Source organism: Typopeltis vanoorti, chromosome 11 (assembly GCF_054136105.1).
Source record: "Typopeltis vanoorti isolate ZY-2024b chromosome 11, IOZ_Tvanoo_1.0, whole genome shotgun sequence".
Lineage (NCBI taxonomy): Eukaryota > Metazoa > Arthropoda > Arachnida > Uropygi > Thelyphonidae > Typopeltis > Typopeltis vanoorti.
Genome location: NC_143559.1, coordinates 131,023,981 through 131,042,628, shown reverse-complemented (window position 1 = coordinate 131,042,628; position 18,648 = coordinate 131,023,981). Strand labels below are relative to the sequence as shown.

General features: G+C 34.6%; 1 protein-coding gene across 3 annotated transcripts in view; it reads left to right on the top strand.

The window, feature by feature from the left end:
- clu (clustered mitochondria protein homolog) overlaps window positions 1-18,648 on the top strand; it is a 502,466-nt gene that overhangs the window by 247,315 nt on the left and 236,503 nt on the right. For all 3 annotated transcript variants that reach the window (XM_090401006.1, XM_090401005.1, XM_090401004.1), the window contains exons 8-10: window positions 1,388-1,466; window positions 9,485-9,635; window positions 17,704-17,932. In XM_090401006.1, coding sequence (XP_090257132.1) covers window positions 1,388-1,466; window positions 9,485-9,635; window positions 17,704-17,932 — 459 coding nt within the window. The remainder of the gene's footprint in view (window positions 1-1,387; window positions 1,467-9,484; window positions 9,636-17,703; window positions 17,933-18,648) is intronic.

The window sequence follows — 18,648 nt, the reverse complement described above, 5'->3', positions numbered from 1 at the left end:
ACTAGAGCAGAATTTCTGAATTATTTATTCCTTAGCCCAGCGATGGCAATATGAATGTACTGCAGATGGACTAAGAGGTATTTTTTACATAATCTGAAGATCCTGTGCTAGAGACCATACATGAAACTTTTTAAAATCATTTCAGACCTCTAATAAGTGAGGAGAACTGGCCTTGCATCTCGCATTTCATAATGAAATTCATCTTCTACCTGAAGATATTCAAAAAATTCATTCACCCAACCAGCTGGCAAATAATTGATGTTTAGAAATGTCATTTGGTAGCATTTCTCTAAACTGTTCAAGAAAGCAAAAGTAGCAGGTTGTTACTGCTGCAGTTTTTTTTTCTTTCAATTGTTTATGTATGATAGAGTATGATGATGAGAATTATATTTCTCCAAAACTAGAGTTCTAGGGTCTGTTGATAGATGGTCCTTTCTTGTCACATGCATAAGCACTTGTCATATCTCATCTTGAATAAGTTCACCTGACATACAGTTCCCACTGTCGGTTTATTCCATTCGCTCGCCATGTACCATGAGAAGAATATCAATCTCACATTTTCAATCATCATTCTATGAATGACTGACTTCTCACCTAACTGTCATGAGCTGCTCATCACCTTTATTCCTTACCGACTTGTTTTTCATCTTCTTTATTTTATCTGTTTATGAAACTTTAACAGTGACATTCTCTCTGTCTGTCCTCATATGCAAATTTCCTTAGTCCTTTAATATCTTGGTTACCTGCCACTGAATCATTGACTGTCTCCTGAAAACAGGAAATTTTCTTATTAAATGTAACACAAACTCAGTGGTGAGAACTGTTAAATGAGAACTCAGTCATTCATGGAATGATGCTTAAAAATGTGAAATCGATATTCTTCTCATGGTATGTGGTGAGCAAATGGAATAAACTGACAGTGGGAACTGTATGTCAAGTGAACATGTTCAAGATGAGATATGACAAGTGTTTATGCATGTGACTAGAAAGGACCATCTATCAGCAAACTCTAGAGCGTTTTAGAGAAACAATTCTCATCATTATACTCTATCATAAATAATTTTAATAAATATCTAATAATGTGGAACATTGAAAGAAAAAATTGTGCAGCAGTGACAACCTGCTACTTTTACTTTCTTGAACAGTTCAGAGAAATGCTACCAACTGACGTTTCTTCAGCTACATTAAAAAAATTGCATACATAAAAAGTGGTCTTCAGTAACTAATTTCAGGTATGATATCCCTTCCTAAATAATTGGTTTTTCAAATAAAGCATACCGAATCTCACCCCCCCTCTAAAATTTTACCCTCATGAAAGTTTATTTGTAGCATATGAAAATTGCTGATTTTAAGTACTGCTACTAAGTACTAATTTTTTATTCTATAGATCAAGTGAAGAAGATTTTAATCCCAAGCCTGCCAATCCTAAGCATGTATATCATTCGCTTATAGAACTTTTAGGTCAAGTAAGTGAAACTTATGTGATATTTAGTGTGATTAATTGAAATTAGGCATATCACAGTGAATGGATTAAAAAAAATTGAATATAATTAAACACTTTGAGTGACTGCTAAATGAAACAGGCAGTGACAAAACAGTAGTAGAAAACATTCAAGGGGAATACAAGCAGGACTATATATCAATACTTAGGTAGAAAAGACTATCAAAAGCCTAAAATATGAGTCATCTAGAGTAGATATTAGACCAGAAATGTTCACATATGGAGGTATAAAAATTTAGCAGCCTACACTACATAATCCAGAATGTCGAATTCCATATGATTTCAGTAGAGCTCTCATAGTCCTATTTGTAAAAAAGAAAAAAAACATGAGAATTATAAACGAATTTCTCTACTAAGTGTATTTTTATTTAAGGTGAGGTATATACAGCATACTTGAGAAGAGGCTACGAAAAATTATGGAAGAGAAACTTGGAGAAGAACAAGCTGGGTTTAGACCAAATGGAGGTTGTCAAAACCACATTTTCACTTTACCACAAATAGCTTAGAAATTGTGGGAATATAATAATATATGTTTAAGTTTTATATATCTGGAAAAGACATAGACAGAGTGCCCAGAGAAAAGCTTTTCAAAACACTACAATTATATTTGGTAAATGGAACACTATACGTCATATATTCTATATAAGTTGTAAGTCAGCAGTTAGAATTGAAAGAAATACAGGAAGATAGTTTGATATAAAATCAGGGTACACATGTGGAAATAGTGTTTACCTATGTCTTATAAGGGTGCACAGTCTCCACTCCTTATTCATCATTAATGTGGATTATGACAAAGTGGGCATGAAACCTGATATTAGAATTGGAGGTATCAACTTGGCTCTGCTTTATGCAGATGATCTACTTCTAAACAAATCCAGAGTGAGTCTCCAGAATTCTCTAATTAAATTGAATAACAATTATAACAAATGTGGTGTGAAAATCACCAATAAACCAAGGCTATGAAAATAGGCAAAAACATAGAAAACTTCAGCTACACTCAACAGAAAACCTGTAGAATAAGTAAAATATATCAGCTATTAGGCAGGTTTTTTTATGTCAAATTAAATGTGGAAATAGACAATAGAATAATGAAGCTGGTATGGTGGGGATCCAGTTGAGTAATGTTATATGGTATAAGGGAAATTAGCCAAAACACTAAACTAGCAATATACAAGAGTGTTCAAACTAGTTTTAAGTTATGGATCTGAGAGTTAGGTTAGCAATAAAGCACTTGATCAAAGACTAGAGACCACAGTCATGGGAGTTTGGAGGAAAAAAAAATTAGGAAAGTGAACAGACATTATCAATGGCAGAGTCACATAAAAAATGAGGATATTAGGAATAAACTTGACATTGTTCACATTAAAGAATGTGTGTGAGGAATATTATAATTATAATCATCTAAACTTTCTTCTCCTTAAACAGAATAGGAGAAGAAAGTTTAGATGATTATAATATTAGCTATGGTAATATTGGGAGTAATTTGGAGAAAAATTTTTGATAGAGTAGTAATAAAGTAAACTTGTGTTCTTTCATAAAGTAAACTTGTGTTCTATATGTGGACTGACTTAGGATCTTCAAATGTTTGCCAATGATGCAAAGTTGGGTAGAATTATCTTGAGCATATCAGGGAATTGATAATGAAATGCTTAAGACATGGTTATTAAGAAACGAAAACAAGTATACTTTAGATTCATTTAAAAATATTTAATATATGATATCTTCTTTCTCATCTGTAAGATGATGGGTTGAGTCCCCTATGTGCAAATACCCACCAGCTGGCTCTATCTATGGCCAATTTTGTCATCTCTCTCTCTCTCTCTGAAGTTTGATAATTGTGACCTTTCCTTCAAAGGCTGTAGCCAAGTTCGTAGTCTACCTCTTGATCATCTTCCTCCAATGATTTTTCAAGACTGTATTTGGTAATCTTTGAAAGGACATTCTCAGTAGGTGTCCAAACCATCTTAATTGCTGTTTAAGAATTATAGCTATGATATATCTTCTCTATAGTTCAATTTGTGTTCAACTTCTAACCATTGACTCTGATTTTCTGTATTTCTTTTTGATTGAGTGTCCAAGACTGCTACATAAATTGCTATAGGTATAATAATGGTTTTAAAGAGTTTTAGTTTGAAACTTTTTGAAATGCTGTTATTTTTCCATAATTTGTTTAACATATGTATTAAATGATCCTTTTTTGAGTCTGTATTTTACTGTTTGTGTTGTCAAGGTTGTGAGTAATGAGACTGCCAAGATATGTAAATTGCTTTGCTTGTTTAAGTACATGATTTTCTACGTTTATTGAAATTTTTGCATCAATATATGATTTAGAAGAATGGAAATGTTTTGTTCAGGTCATGATTTGTGATAATTTACATTGCTTAATTTACAAATATCTCATGACCATCTGCCAGACTTGGGCCCCATCTGACTATTCCTATTCCCAGATTTAAAGAAACACTTGAAAGGAACAAAATATACCACAGATGAAGTCAAATGAACTTGCCAATTTTGGAGAGGGTTGAATTTGCAAGTAAACTTGGCCCATTTTCATTTCCTGATTGGTATCCTCGAGTGTACAGATTGCTATGATAGTACTTCATAATTAAATTTACTTTATTTTCCTATCTTCCTGTCAGTAATTTTCTTTTAAATTAATCTGTAATTTGTCAGATGTTATATTTCATTTTTAAGATGCTGCTAAATGCATCAATCCATCTAGATTGTATACTTTTCCTGGTTTCTCTCCAAAGTCTTTCTCATTCTGTTCTTGGATGCTAATGATATCAACTTTGTAATATCTTCAGTTTTAATGTTATTCTGCCAGTGATGTCATCTGTTTGCTAATTCTCTTCTCTTATAGTTGACTGTTATTTTCAACCCAGTTTTCAGATTAAAAATTGTTTGAAAAGTCTTGTTGCTAGTTTAATGTTTTGCTACCCTCTCTCCAGTCCATATAAATTTATTCGACTAGTTATTTCTTGTCCCACAGTTTTATTTGTTGTCTTCATTAAAAATCATGCCTTCATTCCACTGTCGCCATGTGATAACTCCTACTCTTTGAGTTTCATGAATTCTTACTACTGCTTTGAGAGGTTACCCTTTCATTCTTTCCATGAGATGTTAACTTTCTTCTTTTAGTGCTCTTTAGGGCTCCCAAAGTTTATTGATCTTTTCTAGAACTCATCTGTTTGTCTTTCAGTGTCATCAAGACCAGAGACTAAACAACAATCAATGGAGTGGAGACAAAGGTTCTCCACAGCCAAAGAAGTTCTGAACCCAAAAGTCAGCAGAGAATGTTCTTGTCATTGTCTTTCGGGATATGGATGGATGGGATATATCCTTACCAAGTCCCTCAAAAAAAAAAAAAGATGAAAATGTTACAGCAGCAGTTTATTCAACAGCTCTGAAGGAACTGAAGGAAGAATGCTGCAGGAAACTGAGCAGAAGCATGTTGCTTTTGCAGAACAATGAACACTGCTCATGAAACCCAACAGTCAATACATAATTTGGGCTTTCAATTCTGCTTCACCCACCTTATTTGCCAGACCTGGCCCCATCTGACTATTCCTATTCCCAAATTTAAAGAAACACTAAAAAGGAACAAAATTTACCACAGATGAAGTCATATCTACAGCTGAGGACTGGTTTGTGCAACAAGGGAAAGACTTTTTTTCTCAGAGGATTGCAAATGATGCAGCAACATTGTAACAAGTGTATAACACTTCGTAGAGAATATGTAGAATAATGTGCAAGTTATGTGGTTCTACCTCAATTCCTTCATGGTGATTATCACAAATTTTCATCACACCCTTGTACATAGTCCAAATCTGTTCACCCTTAGAACACTGCTCACCTTTGGAGTGGTGCCCTATGAACCTCTTTTAAAAAAATTTATTCTGTCCAAAAGAGGACAGTTTGGTTGGTTAATGATTTTTCTCCTTCTCAGACTTGCTTCAACAGAACAGATCATCTGTTGCTCCTTCATGCCTCTTCTACAGGCACTTCTGTGATTACTGTATATTATTGAAATGGTATCTACCATTTCTGCTCTTAAATTAACAATTAGTAGCTGTGCAACATCTAGTGTGATTCAACTGCTAATCCACCACCACCATCTCTGATTCCTTTTTCATTGCCCTACAGCTGTTTTCTGGATCAGTCTTCTTCCTAAAGTATTTTCCAAAGACTGTAACCTCCAACTTGTTCAAAAGGAACATTCATGGATTTCTTCTCTCTTAACCCTGTGTCTACAAAAAGCACCAATATGTTATGGATTATGAAACCTCTAACATATGAGATTAGTTTCCCCCTATTAAACAAAAATCGGGAAAAATTTTTGAAGAAATTGTTATTAGAGCCAAATTGCTCTGTTTTATAAATATGGTAACAAAGATATGAGTTCAAAGTAGCTAACTCATTCATCATCATGAAATTCCTGATATATGTACCCTCAAGGGATGTACAGGATATGATAGTACCAGATGAAAAATTTACATCATTACTAACATCCTATCTACAATTTTCCTCCAAATCAGTCTGTTAAATGTCAAGACTCCAATATTATCAGATCTTATATTTCTGTCTTCTAAGGCACTTTTTACTGTATCAATTCACCTATATCTTGGTCTTCTTCTGGGTCTTTTTCTTGCCAACCTGGCAGAGAACACTTGTTTTGCTAATCTTTCCTCTCCCATTTTGCTTAATGTGACCATACCACTTGAGATTAGCTCTGCCAATGCATTAATGGATGCTGACAATATCAAGTTCTTTACTAATATCCTTGTTTTTAATATGACATTGCCTTTGATGCCATCTGCTCATTCCCCTAATCTTTATCAGGACTCTCAATTCTGCGGCCTCTAGTCTTTGGTCAAGTGTTTTACTTCTAAAACAGCTCTCAGATCCATACGTTAAAATTGGTTTAAACACTGTCTTCTATATTAATGGATGCTGACAATATCAAGTTCTTTACTAATATCCTTGTTTTTAATATGACATTGCCATTGATGCCATCTGCTCATTCCCCTAATCTTTATCAGGACTCTCAATTCTGCGGCCTCTAGTCTTTGGTCAAGTGTTTTACTTCTAAAACAGCTTTCAGATCCATACGTTAAAATTGGTTTAAACACTGTCTTCTATACAGCTAATTTAGTGTTTTGGCTAATTTCTCTCTTATCCATATAAATTTATTCAGTTGACTTCCTACCATACCAGCTTTGTTGATTCTGTTGTCTATTTCCATATTTAACTTGCCATCTCCACTAAAAATCGTGCCTAAGTAGCTGAAATATTTTACTTGTTCTATACGTTCTCCATTCACAATGCAGTTGATTGATATTTTCAATGTTTCTGCCTATTTTCATTGTCTTTGTCTTTTTAATGCTGACCTTCATACCAGATCTATTACAACAGTTATTCAATTTAGTCAGGGGAATCTGCATAAAGCAAAGCAAATCTTTATGTCATCTGCATAAAGCAAAGAGCTGAGATTAACACCTCCAATTTTGATATCAGGTTTAATACCACTTTCCTTCATAATGTGATCCATATAGATAATGAATAAGAGAGGGGATAATGTACATCCTTGTCTGACACCAGATTTAACATTAAACTACCTTCCTGTACTTCCTTCATTTCTAACCGCTGACTTACAACTCAAATAAAGACTAAGTATTGCTTAATATAATGCCCCATTAACACCATATAACTGTGGCATTTTTGAACAGTTTTTTCTTGGTGCCATTTCATATACCTTTTCCAGATCTATAAAACTTAAATACAGATCTTTTGTTATATTCCCATGATTTCTCAACTATCTATCGTAAAGTGAAAATCTGATCCTGACAGTCTCATTTGGCCTGAATCCAACTTGTTCTTCACCAAGCTTCTCCTTCTCAATCATTTCTCAAGTATACTTGCATATGTCTTACCAGGAACACTCAGTAATGAAATGCCTCTGTAATTTTCATATTCAGTTTTATTTACCTTTTTATATATGAGTAAATATGAGAGCTCTACTCCAATCAACTGGAATTCGTCCCTCTGTCCAGGCATTCTGAACTATGCAGTGCAGCCACTGTATGACTTTTATACATCCATATTGAGCATTTCTGGTCGAATATCATCTACTCCTGCTGCCTTCCACATTTCAGGCTTTTGATGGCTTTTTCTACTTCAAGTATGGATATGTATTCCTGACTGCATGCCTGGTCATTGTTTTTTACCACTGTGCTGTCATCACTGCTTGTTTCATTTAGCAGTTTTTCAAAGTAATTACTCTATACTTCAAGGATATATTTTTCTCCTGGTTTCATGTCACCTTTATCATCTCTAATTCCTTTTACAGCACTCTTTCCTCTATTTCTGAGCTTCTTCAACAACTTCCAGAATATCTTGTTGCCACTGAGTCTCCAAGGTTTGGTTCCTGCTCTCAAACTCTTTCATTTTTCTTGAATAATTTTTGTGTATTTTAGTCTACAGTTCAAATCTGAGAGCTGCTCAACTTTTATTTTTAGATGTTTTCTTACATGTTCTTCTTTTCAATATGAAATTCAATTTTATCCTGCTCAAGACTAAATGGTGATCACTTCCAATTTCAAATCATATGTACACTCTGGTGTCCTGCACCAGTAGGAAAACATCACTATCAACAATGACATGGTCAATAAGACTATTCTTGTTCCTTGCCTCTTCTCTCCATGTGAATTTGTGCACATTTTTATGTTAGAACATTGTGTTAGTAATAACCAGTCCATGTCCTGAGCAGAAATCCAACAGGTGTTTGCCATTATTAGCTTTGCTCTTTTCTCCAAATTTTCCAAAATATTTTTGTATGTCTGACAATCATTTCCTACTGTGCTATTTAGATCCCCAACAAGGACCAACTTTTCCTTTTTCATTGTGTCAGTTGCTTTCTCTAAAGCCTCAAAAAATTCCTCCACTTCTACCTTAGTAGAACCTTTTATGGGACCATAGGCACAAATAAGTCCCATCGTCCAGTTCCCCATTCTCATATTTGCCTACATCACTCTACTTGAGACTGCCTGCCATTCAAGAAGATTAGCCTCATATTTAGTGTTGAATATTATGGCTAGTCCTTCTTTTTCTTGATTGTCATTGCCTGAATATAACATTTTGTATTTATTGCTCAGAAAGATCTCACTAGTTTTTGTCTTTTTTGTTTCAGTCCCCTGGTATGTCGATCTGGTACTTATCCAATTCCTCAGCTAGCTCCATTTCTTTGCCATTCAGGCATATTATGTTAATAGCACTGATCTTGAACTCTGGTGATGTTGAGTCGGGGTAAGTTTTAGGATTTGTTACAGTAGCTGACTTTTCGCTGTTCGCCCTGGTTCCCTGGCGAAAACAACGGGAGGCCTTGTTTAACTGGCTGTCACCCCAGCCTGCATGAAATTCTGTCATGTTGTACCATCATTTAAATTTTGGTTTAAACAAATAAGAATACAATTTGGTCAGCTAAATCCCAAATTGCCAGCCCATCCTCGTTCGTTCAGTATCCAGGTAGATACTCAACAGGGTGCACCATGAGAAGGTGAGGATTGGACATTAGGTCAGAAGCCCTGGTCGATTCTCCGCATTCCTTTGAAGGCTGTGCAGAGGTCTCCACTCACCCTTAAGCACTTATGTTTATTTAGTAAGCATATTAAAGCTTATATTTTTATATTTTATAACTTATATTGTATAGACTATTCTAATTGCCCATAAGATTGATTTTTTTTTGCAAAAAAAATCATATATGGAAGAGATTTAATTACAAAGTAAAGACAATAGACTTCTTTAGGGAAGGAGAAAAGAAAACTGATGTTCTTGCAGGTGAATGATAAACTAGTGATAATATCAAGTAGACCAACACTTTTCATTACAATTTCACTTACAGGTATTTTCAGAAATATTTTTAAGAACTGATTTAAATGAAAATAATTATCTTAGCATTATGTAATTGAATCTTTCTTTTCTTAGATTAGCCCATCATTCAAACGCAATTTTGCTGCTATTCAGAAAAAGCGAACACAGCGCAATCCTTTTGAACGGGTTGCAACTCCTTATCAGGTGTATATGTGGACAGCACCTAACTTTGATCACACTGTAGATTCCATTAGAGCAGAAGATGGTAATTTTTCAATTTTTATCATAGTTTAACCTTTTTCAGAGTAATATATTAACAAATTTCCGATGTATTTTATTATTGGTTAAGTCAGTATTTGTTACTTTAAAATAAAAAATTAAAATGTGGTTCTTATATTGCTTTTTTTTTCTTGCTTTTCATGTCAAAAGCTTTCTCATCATAAAGAATTATCTAATTTAAATAGATACATGGACTTGAAGCATGATTATAAAATATTCATCAGGAAATACTGTTCTGTCATTCATTAATAAACTATGCAATACTTTTTCTGTTAATTTCTGATCATAACATCTTATGGTAAAATGATATGAGGTGGAGAGGTTTGTTAGAATAATGAAGTGTTCTTATGGATGGAAGAAGCTTGATAATGCAAATCTGAGCAATTTTATTTTGTTGGTGCATGATCATTAGGGTGGACAGAAAGTCTGGTATGCAAGTAAATAGGCTTATTAGCATTGGGTTTAGGGTGTTGTTGGTAGTGATGTGTGTGTTGGAGGGGGTTTAATATATGTGATAGAATTCTTATTTCATGCTGAAAATGTCGTAAGTGTAATATTCCCTACATGTGTGTCTATTTTTCTTATTCGACAGGTTAGCTATTTCTGTTATGGGGAACTCTGGAAAATTTATTTAGAGTTAATGATTGCGCCATCGGGGTTCTCTTTGTGATATTAGATATATTAAAAACTTCCTTTAGAGTATACTCTGAGATTATCCAAAAGCTTGATTGTCAGTCGTGGCTAATCTTTAATACTTTCATTCACAGGTCTGATTTTTTTTGGAAACAGTGCATTGCATAAAGATCGGGCAGTACGATTCTTTAACAAAACAAGCATATTTATTTCAAATTAAAAGGCAAATATACGAGATCATACACTTTTAAAAGGATTCCCTCTTATCTCTGTTCTAAAACTGAGACATTTCATCAAAACTGTAACATTTGAATATACACTGAGCCATGCAATATTATGACACATAAAGAAAACTGTCAACCCATCTCAATGCCAAGATTATTCTGTTCTATAAATTCTATGGAAAATTATCTCCTATTCTATTTTTTTTGTACAATTGATCTTTAGTTTTACTTTTAGTCTGGAACCGTGAACTATGTTTAAATAAAAAAATGTCCCGCGGACTTGAGTCAATTTTCCATATCATAGATAAACGCATCAAATTGTACTCATGGATGTTCATTAACATACAACACTATACCAGTTCCTATGCAGGTTCTGTTGGTTGCCTATCCACCTTAGGCTTTAATTTCCATATAGAGGGTTCTGTCTTTTACTGCCATCTTGCGTTGATGACTCCTGGGGCTCAAAGCACATTTCACCAACGCTTCTGAGTCGGCTGAAGACGTCCGATGCACATTGCAGGTTCTTTCACTGGCAAGGCATTCTGGTCTGTCTTTCTTGCTCCTTCGATGACTTCACGGTGCCCATGGCTACTCTCTCCCGACTACAAACGGGCTGATTAACATGATGTACTTCGAGAGGAGAGGATCTGGAGTTCTCTACCCCTCTTTGTAACCTAGAGGACTCCTATATGTGACTCCTGAGGTCCCTGAACTAAAGGTTGAGGTCCCCGAATATTCCCGCGGAACGCACACACATAATCTTGTTTACAAAACGCAGAACTGCTTAAGATCTAAACTGCCTTTTATGACACTCTCCTTGAAGTTTGCATCTGGCTGACACCAAGTACAATTAAAAGCACTTACTTTGTATATACAATTCCTACGTTGTTTCTTTAAAAATTGAACTACATCAATGATGGGCAGATTTCTATGGCTTTGTCTTGAACCATATAACTGAACATTTATTTGATATTTATAGTTTCTGCACAAACTTGCATGTTAATTTTCTTAGAGTTAGTTATATGGGTTTTCACAAAATTTACAATGTTAATATAGAAATATTTACCTTGTTTATAAGTTGTGACCTGTGTAAAAGTCAATGCAAAAAGAGGAGGAAAAATTACTGCATTGAATTTTACATTAAGGATCCTAATCTTGATTAATTGAGAATATGAATTGTCTTTATTTGATTGCTTTTAAACAATAGGTACTAGTATTCATTCTTTTCTAGCAGGGAAAATTCATAGATTGATAGTTTGGGAAAATTTAATTTTCAATTCTGTGAGAGGTTCAAGTAGATTTTTTTATATTTTTTAAAAAAAGCTTTGAATTGCCCTGGGGGGGGGGGCTTGAGTTGAGCTGATGTAAACAGCATTGTATTCATCCTGGTATTGAATTATATAATGCTGTTAACATCTTGGATGGTGTGTGTGCAAGGAGTTTTTTTTTATTTATTTGACCAATCTTTATTTATTAAACAAAATTTTTATTTATTTGACTTTACCAATGCAACCAAAAATCAGAATTTTGTTAGTTAGCGGATTGTGTGTATAGGAGTCAAGTTTTTGGAATTATTTGGTAGTATTTATCATTGGGCAGAAGGTAGAAGTTTTTTAGCTGCTAGTCTCTGAGGAATATGTATTTCTCCAAAATTATGTTAAACTGAACCAAAAGATAAGTCTTTCTTTTCTCTGAAAAAACCTTGTCCTCCTGAAGTAATGATCTTTAGTTACCTACATAACTTTCAAATTTGTTAATCACTTATGCTTATTTAAGACTAAATAAGCATGCTAGATTTTGATTATATAATAAAGCTTACTTGGAAGGTGTGATCAGCTGTAATCCATTTTTGCATTTATGAGTTGAATTCAAAGCAGCGTTAGACAACTCTCATTCTTTATCTAACTTTAGTGTTATTATCTAACTTTGGTGTTGGAGAAAATGATGACAAAAAGTGAGAAAATGTTGGAGAAAATTGTCGAGAGGAATTACAGCACCGAATAACATGCGGCTGAATGAACTGGGGGAAGATGAGCGGGGTCCTGTGCGACAAGAGAGTGAGTTGTAAGAGGAAAGGAAAGCTGTATAAGATGGTGGTGAGGCCGGCGATGCTTCATGGCATGGAGACGTGACCTATAACAAAGGCACAGGAGAGAAAGATGGAGGTAGCGGAGATGCGAATGTTGAGATGGATGAGTGGTGTGACAAAGAAGGACAGGATAAGGAATGACTACATCAGAGGGACGGTTAAGGTGGGTCCAATTGGCAAGAAGATACAAGAAAGTAGGTTGGACATGTAGGGAGGAAGGGTGAGGAGTATGTTGGTAAACGAGTGGAGTATATGGAGTTGGAGGGAAGGAGGAAAAGAGGCAGGCCCAAGCTCAGGTGGATAAGGTGACAGAGGATCTTAGGGAGAAAGGATGGAGTCTGAAGGACGCCCTGGACCGGAGAACTTGGAAGAGGAAGGTTAAAGATCAGTGCGCTGACCCCGTTTAACATAGGATAAGGAATAGCGAAAGAAGAAGAAGAGGTGTTGGAGAAAATGAAAAAGTGAAAGCCAAAGTGTAATATGTACATTTTGGTTTATCATATAACTTTGTCTTTGTGTAGTGCTCATGTACAGCAAGTAAAATATCCAGCTAACAACTCCTTTTCTTCTATGTTCTTTCTGGTATTTCTTTTGAGAGGCATTTGACAACACCTTAAGTTCTGTGTAATAATTAAAGGGATTTGAATTCTAATTTACAACATAAAATCCAATGAGGATATGTTGGTTGCTGGGAGGGGAGGTTCAATTAATTGGATCTCTGATTCATTGGCATATAATATATTTAAATTATGTTAAATTTAAATTATTTAGAGTGATTTATTAAAAAAAAAACTGAATTTCCTTATATTCATGGGGAGTAGTGACACTTATTTTGCATTATGAATCATTGAAATATATTAAAGATTAACTTGAAAGCTGGGTATTACATTCATTTATGCTATCAATATTGAATGTTATATCATTGGCATAAGTGATTAACAAATTTGAAAATTGATGGTCTTTTAATTCACTGATTGAAGGAAACCTAATAAAAAAATAATTTGAAATGTTTTTCTTCACAAATAGCACTGCTCAGTTGGAACAGAAGGAATTATAAAAAAAAAAAAAATTACTGTGCATGTAACATAAATGGATTTATGCTTCATTACCTAACTGCAATATCTCAAAAATTTTTCAGAAACCATACTTGAGGAAGTTTATTTGTTGGATCCAAATTAGGAAAGTAAAAATGAAGGAGGCCACTTAAGAGTGTTGAGGCCTCTAAGGAATGTTGAAAATTTAACAGAGCTTCTGATACCATCTAATCTCACCCTCTCCTTGAGTGTCCATGGATGGTAAACAGATGAGGATGAGTTGGCAGTTTATGACTTAGCTGACTAAATTTAGTTATATTCTGTGTTGTTGTGACATCAACAAGCAACGTTTACTTCATTCAGCAAACGTCTAAACCAGATGAAATGTTTGTACATAATACATAGAAGATATTATATTGTCAGTGATGATCAAGGAGCAACTATTATTGAATTCCAATATGAAGATAATTTTATTGAAAGGATGTGGTTTATTCACAGAGTGGGAAATTGGACTATGCGATTTGCTGCAAACAGTAGTCCTACATAAGTTTCTAGAAGGAAAAAATTAAAGGCATTTTTCTTGTTGAAGACCTAAACAACTGACTAAAAAAATTAATCCTAGATATCTAGAATTGCTTGAGAAAATTTGCAGAAATGAACAAAGCTAAGAATAAAAGTATTTGCTGGATTTCTGTTGAAGATGTGGACTAGTTGTTACATGTTCATTACTAGTTGTTACATGTTACATAAAGATATACATAAATTTCATGTGGAGAGAATACACAAGAAACAAGACAAATCTTATTCACTGTTTATTGTTGATAGTGATATCTTCAGATTGGTTCTAGCATGCTCCTGTTTCCTGAACCAGATTTTTACTTTGGTTTACATTGAATGGCAGATAATTTCAAATGGTGGTTGTGCTCACATTCAGTCAAAGTATGAGACTTTAACAAGGATTTGTATTTAAGTCTTGCAGATCTGTAAAAGTATACACTGAGGTGAAAAGAGACTAGCTGTTCATCAATGGTTATGAAAGGCCCTTTTTCATCTATAACTTTCCAAGTATCCTCGAATTTTGTAATCATAATTCTAGGATGAAGTTGTTAGCCCTGTGCCTATAATATACTTTGTATGTAAATTGCACGTGTTCTTCAGGCTAGTTTGTCTGATGCTGGGATTCTCTGTGTTCTTCAGGCTAGTTTGTCTGATGCTGGGATGAAAATCCCGAGTTTCCAAGAGGGAAAACTTATCGACTCTGTATGAAATCTGCTAATTTTCTTTCAAAAAAGCCTCAATAAAAGTTCATGTCCTGGATCAAATCCAGGTCTTTCCAACCCGAAGAGCATTGCTGAAACCATTTCTGTTTTCCATTTCAATTTTCTGACAACCCTTGACATCACTGTTTTCCTTTTTTTGGAATACTCTAGCTTATTACACTTCTCACACATATTAATACTTTCCTGCTTTTTTGTTGTTTTTTATACTTCTAATAAAGAACCTTGGTATGAGGGGGGGGAATAAGTTTTTTTTTTTTTTTTACATCTATGCAGTACTTTAAAAAAAAATTCCACCCATTTTCATACTGGTTACAATTATTAGTGCTAGCCACTGGAATTTATAATTGAAATTGAATATTTCCTTACACGTATAGAGATAATATGCAATATAAAAATACGAACAGTACTATTAAAATGGAGGATATTATGGATCCATCCAAATGTATGAGGGATGTCCAGAAAGTGAGTTCCACTGTTCCGCTTTTAAATATTTTCACTGCACCTCTGCAATCGCAATGGTGTGCATGCGTGCTGAGTTTGTTGATTCCTTAGCAAGGCATTGGTGCCATTTTCAGACATTCTCGCAGTGTTTACGCTTCTTGGTATGTGTTTATAATGTCTAAAAAAAATCGTATCACCTGCCAGGGATGAGACTTGTGTGTTGCATGCAACCCCTGATGAATTCAAACAACAGTCCATGGAGTGGAGGCACACCTCATCACAAGTCAAGACGAAATTGAAGACAACAGTTTCCACTCGGAAAATCATACGCACTGTGTTTTGGACAGACAAGGAATTTTGCTAGTAGACTACTTGGGTCAAGGCTCCACAATCAATGTGAGTACATACTGCCAAATCCTTAAGAAACTGCATCGTGCAATCCAGAATAAACGACGTGGCATGCTTACAAGGGGCGTTGTTTTGATTCATGATAACGCCGCCCTCACATGGCCAGCATAACACAACAACTTCTCACCACCTTCGACTGGGAACAATTCCATCATCCCCCCATGTAGTCCTGACCTTGGGCCAAGTGACTTTCACCTGTACAAACATCTGAAATCTTTTCTTGGTGGCTGGCAGTTTCAAGAGACTACGTCAAAGAAGCAGTTAATATGTGGTTTGCGTCACAAGCAGCAGCCTTCTATGACGAAGGTATACAACTGTTGGTACCCCATCATGATAAGTGCCTGAACAATGGCAGAAATTATGTAGAAAAGTAGTGAAAGATGTCTACTCTAACTTCCAATATAGTTTTTTTTGTAAGTATATTTTTGTTTCTCTGACAGACATTGAACATACTTTCTGATGTCCCTTATAGAAGGAAACTTAAGTTTCTATATTTGGCTATAAAATATGGATTGACTCATAATATCTTCCATTTTAATATCTTATGCTAAATCAAATTGTCTTGGATATTAGTAATATAAATAGTACCTTCAATTTTTACTGAGAAAAAGTCTGACAAAATTAAAGTAATTCAGTCATTTACTTTTTACTTTATGGAAATATTATTCCACAGTATAAGATTGTACATGTATGGAAAAACTTGTTTATTTGGCATGGTTTCATTTTGAAAGTTCTCAAATGCTTTATAACTTCTTGTATTTAAATAACAGGATTATCTAATGTGGTTGTCACTTTTAAGCATTTTTCTAGTGATAATGCAAAATTGGAATGAATAGCTTAATTATTGGAAGTTTTGCTTTTTCACTTGGTTATACTGTAAATTAAAGATACCAAGAAATTATATACTTGGTTTAATCATTTCTCCAAGTGTAAGCAAACAATATGGGGCAACTCATATAAAGAAGCTAATGACTTCACATCACTTGCCTTAGTATCCCATAATGCAAAGTACATATCCTTGCAGATATGCATAATGCTGCATTATGGGAAGGGTCACTACCCAGACCAGTTTTGACCTTTATTGAGGCCTCATCAGTGGGAACCAGACCCAGAGGTGATACTAAGGTTGAAGTAATGCAGAAGTCATGCTTTCATATATGAGTAGCCAAAAGGTGTCACACCTTCTTATTAAAATAATAAGGTGTGACACCTTTTGGCTACTCGTATATGAAAGCATGACTTCTGCATTACTTCAACCTTAGTATCACCTCTGGGTCTGGTTCCCACTGATGAGACCTCAATAAAGGTCAAAACTGGTCTGGGTAGTGACCCTTCCCAAATTCTTATTAAAATAATAAGGTGTGACACCTTTTGACTACTCGTATATGAAAGCATGACTTCTGCATTACTTCAACCTTAGTATCACCTCTGGGTCTGGTTCCCACTGATGAGACCTCAATAAAGGTAAAAACTGGTCTGGGTAGTGACCCTTCCCATAATGCATAGCATTATACATATCCGCAAAGATATGTGCTTTTGCCTTGTGGGATACTAAGGCAAGTGATGTGAAGTCATTAGCTTCTTTATATGAGTTGCCTCAGTCCTGAAAATACTTCACAAACTTTGTTTGCTTACACCTGGATAAATAATTAAACCAAGTATATAATTTCTTGGTATCTTTAATTTATAGTTTAATTATGTTATTACATAATAATTTAGGATATCTTCTTTGTGTAATTGTAATTTGGCATAACACTTTATGAATATTGAATTCAGTATAGGAGCAAGGAATTTGAGAATGTATATTATCAGAATTATATCATACATCTATATAGTAGTTAGAGTAATGTTGCCTTCAGTGTTTATAATTAACACTTAATTTCTACCTCCTGCTATATATGCTGTCTGGATCATATATAAAGAATAAATTATTATTGTTTATTAGCTTTCTCTTCTAAACTGGGTTATGAAGAACACATTCCTGGCCAAACAAGAGACTGGAATGAAGAACTGCAAACAACTAGAGAACTGCCAAGGCGAACCCTTCCTGAAAGATTACTAAGGGAAAGAGCTATCTTTAAAGTCCATAGTGACTTTGTTGCTGCAGCAACTCGAGGATCTATGGCTGTAATTGATGGAAACGTAATGGCTATTAACCCTGGCGAGGAAACAAAGTAGGACATTATTTATTATTTGATTCTTAAGTTTGCCAAATGCAGGAAAGCTTTAAATTAATTAACTTAATTTAAAATTAAGTATTCATAAAATGCTAGCTTTGAAGTGTGTTTTATCCAAAATAGTCATGTGAAAATGATTTTTATACGGTTTCTTCCATGGTTTATATATTGTTCTTAGCTTATTTATTGGGATTAGTTTCTAAAGAAGATTTAATTTGATCACAGTATCACTGCTGTTTGTATGTTTCATTTTGGTCTTGGTTAAATGAAAGGATAGAGCAGGGATATGCAGTGAGAGGAGATACTGTATTGGACATGACACCAAAACAGAGCAGCCAGTATCTTTACCATATTGTAGCCTTGATAATACTTCCTGCATACTACTCAGATTCTACCCCTTCAGGAACAAATTGGAAGTGTGTTGCAGCAGGATTATATGCCAGCTGACATTGGAAGGTTCCTAATGGAAACTTGTTACAGAGAAGTTAGGCCCATGTACTATCTGGCAACTGGACCGCAGCATCAACATTTTCACTGATATATTCTCAAAATGGAGGTTTATGGTCAAAGTATGTTTGCCGGCGAAGTGTTATTCCTCGCACTTGAATTAAATTTAATTTTAATTCAAATCACTTAATTTTAAATTTATTATAACCATCACTAGGTATGATTAATCTCATATTACTAAACTAGTCACAGATAGTGATAATAAT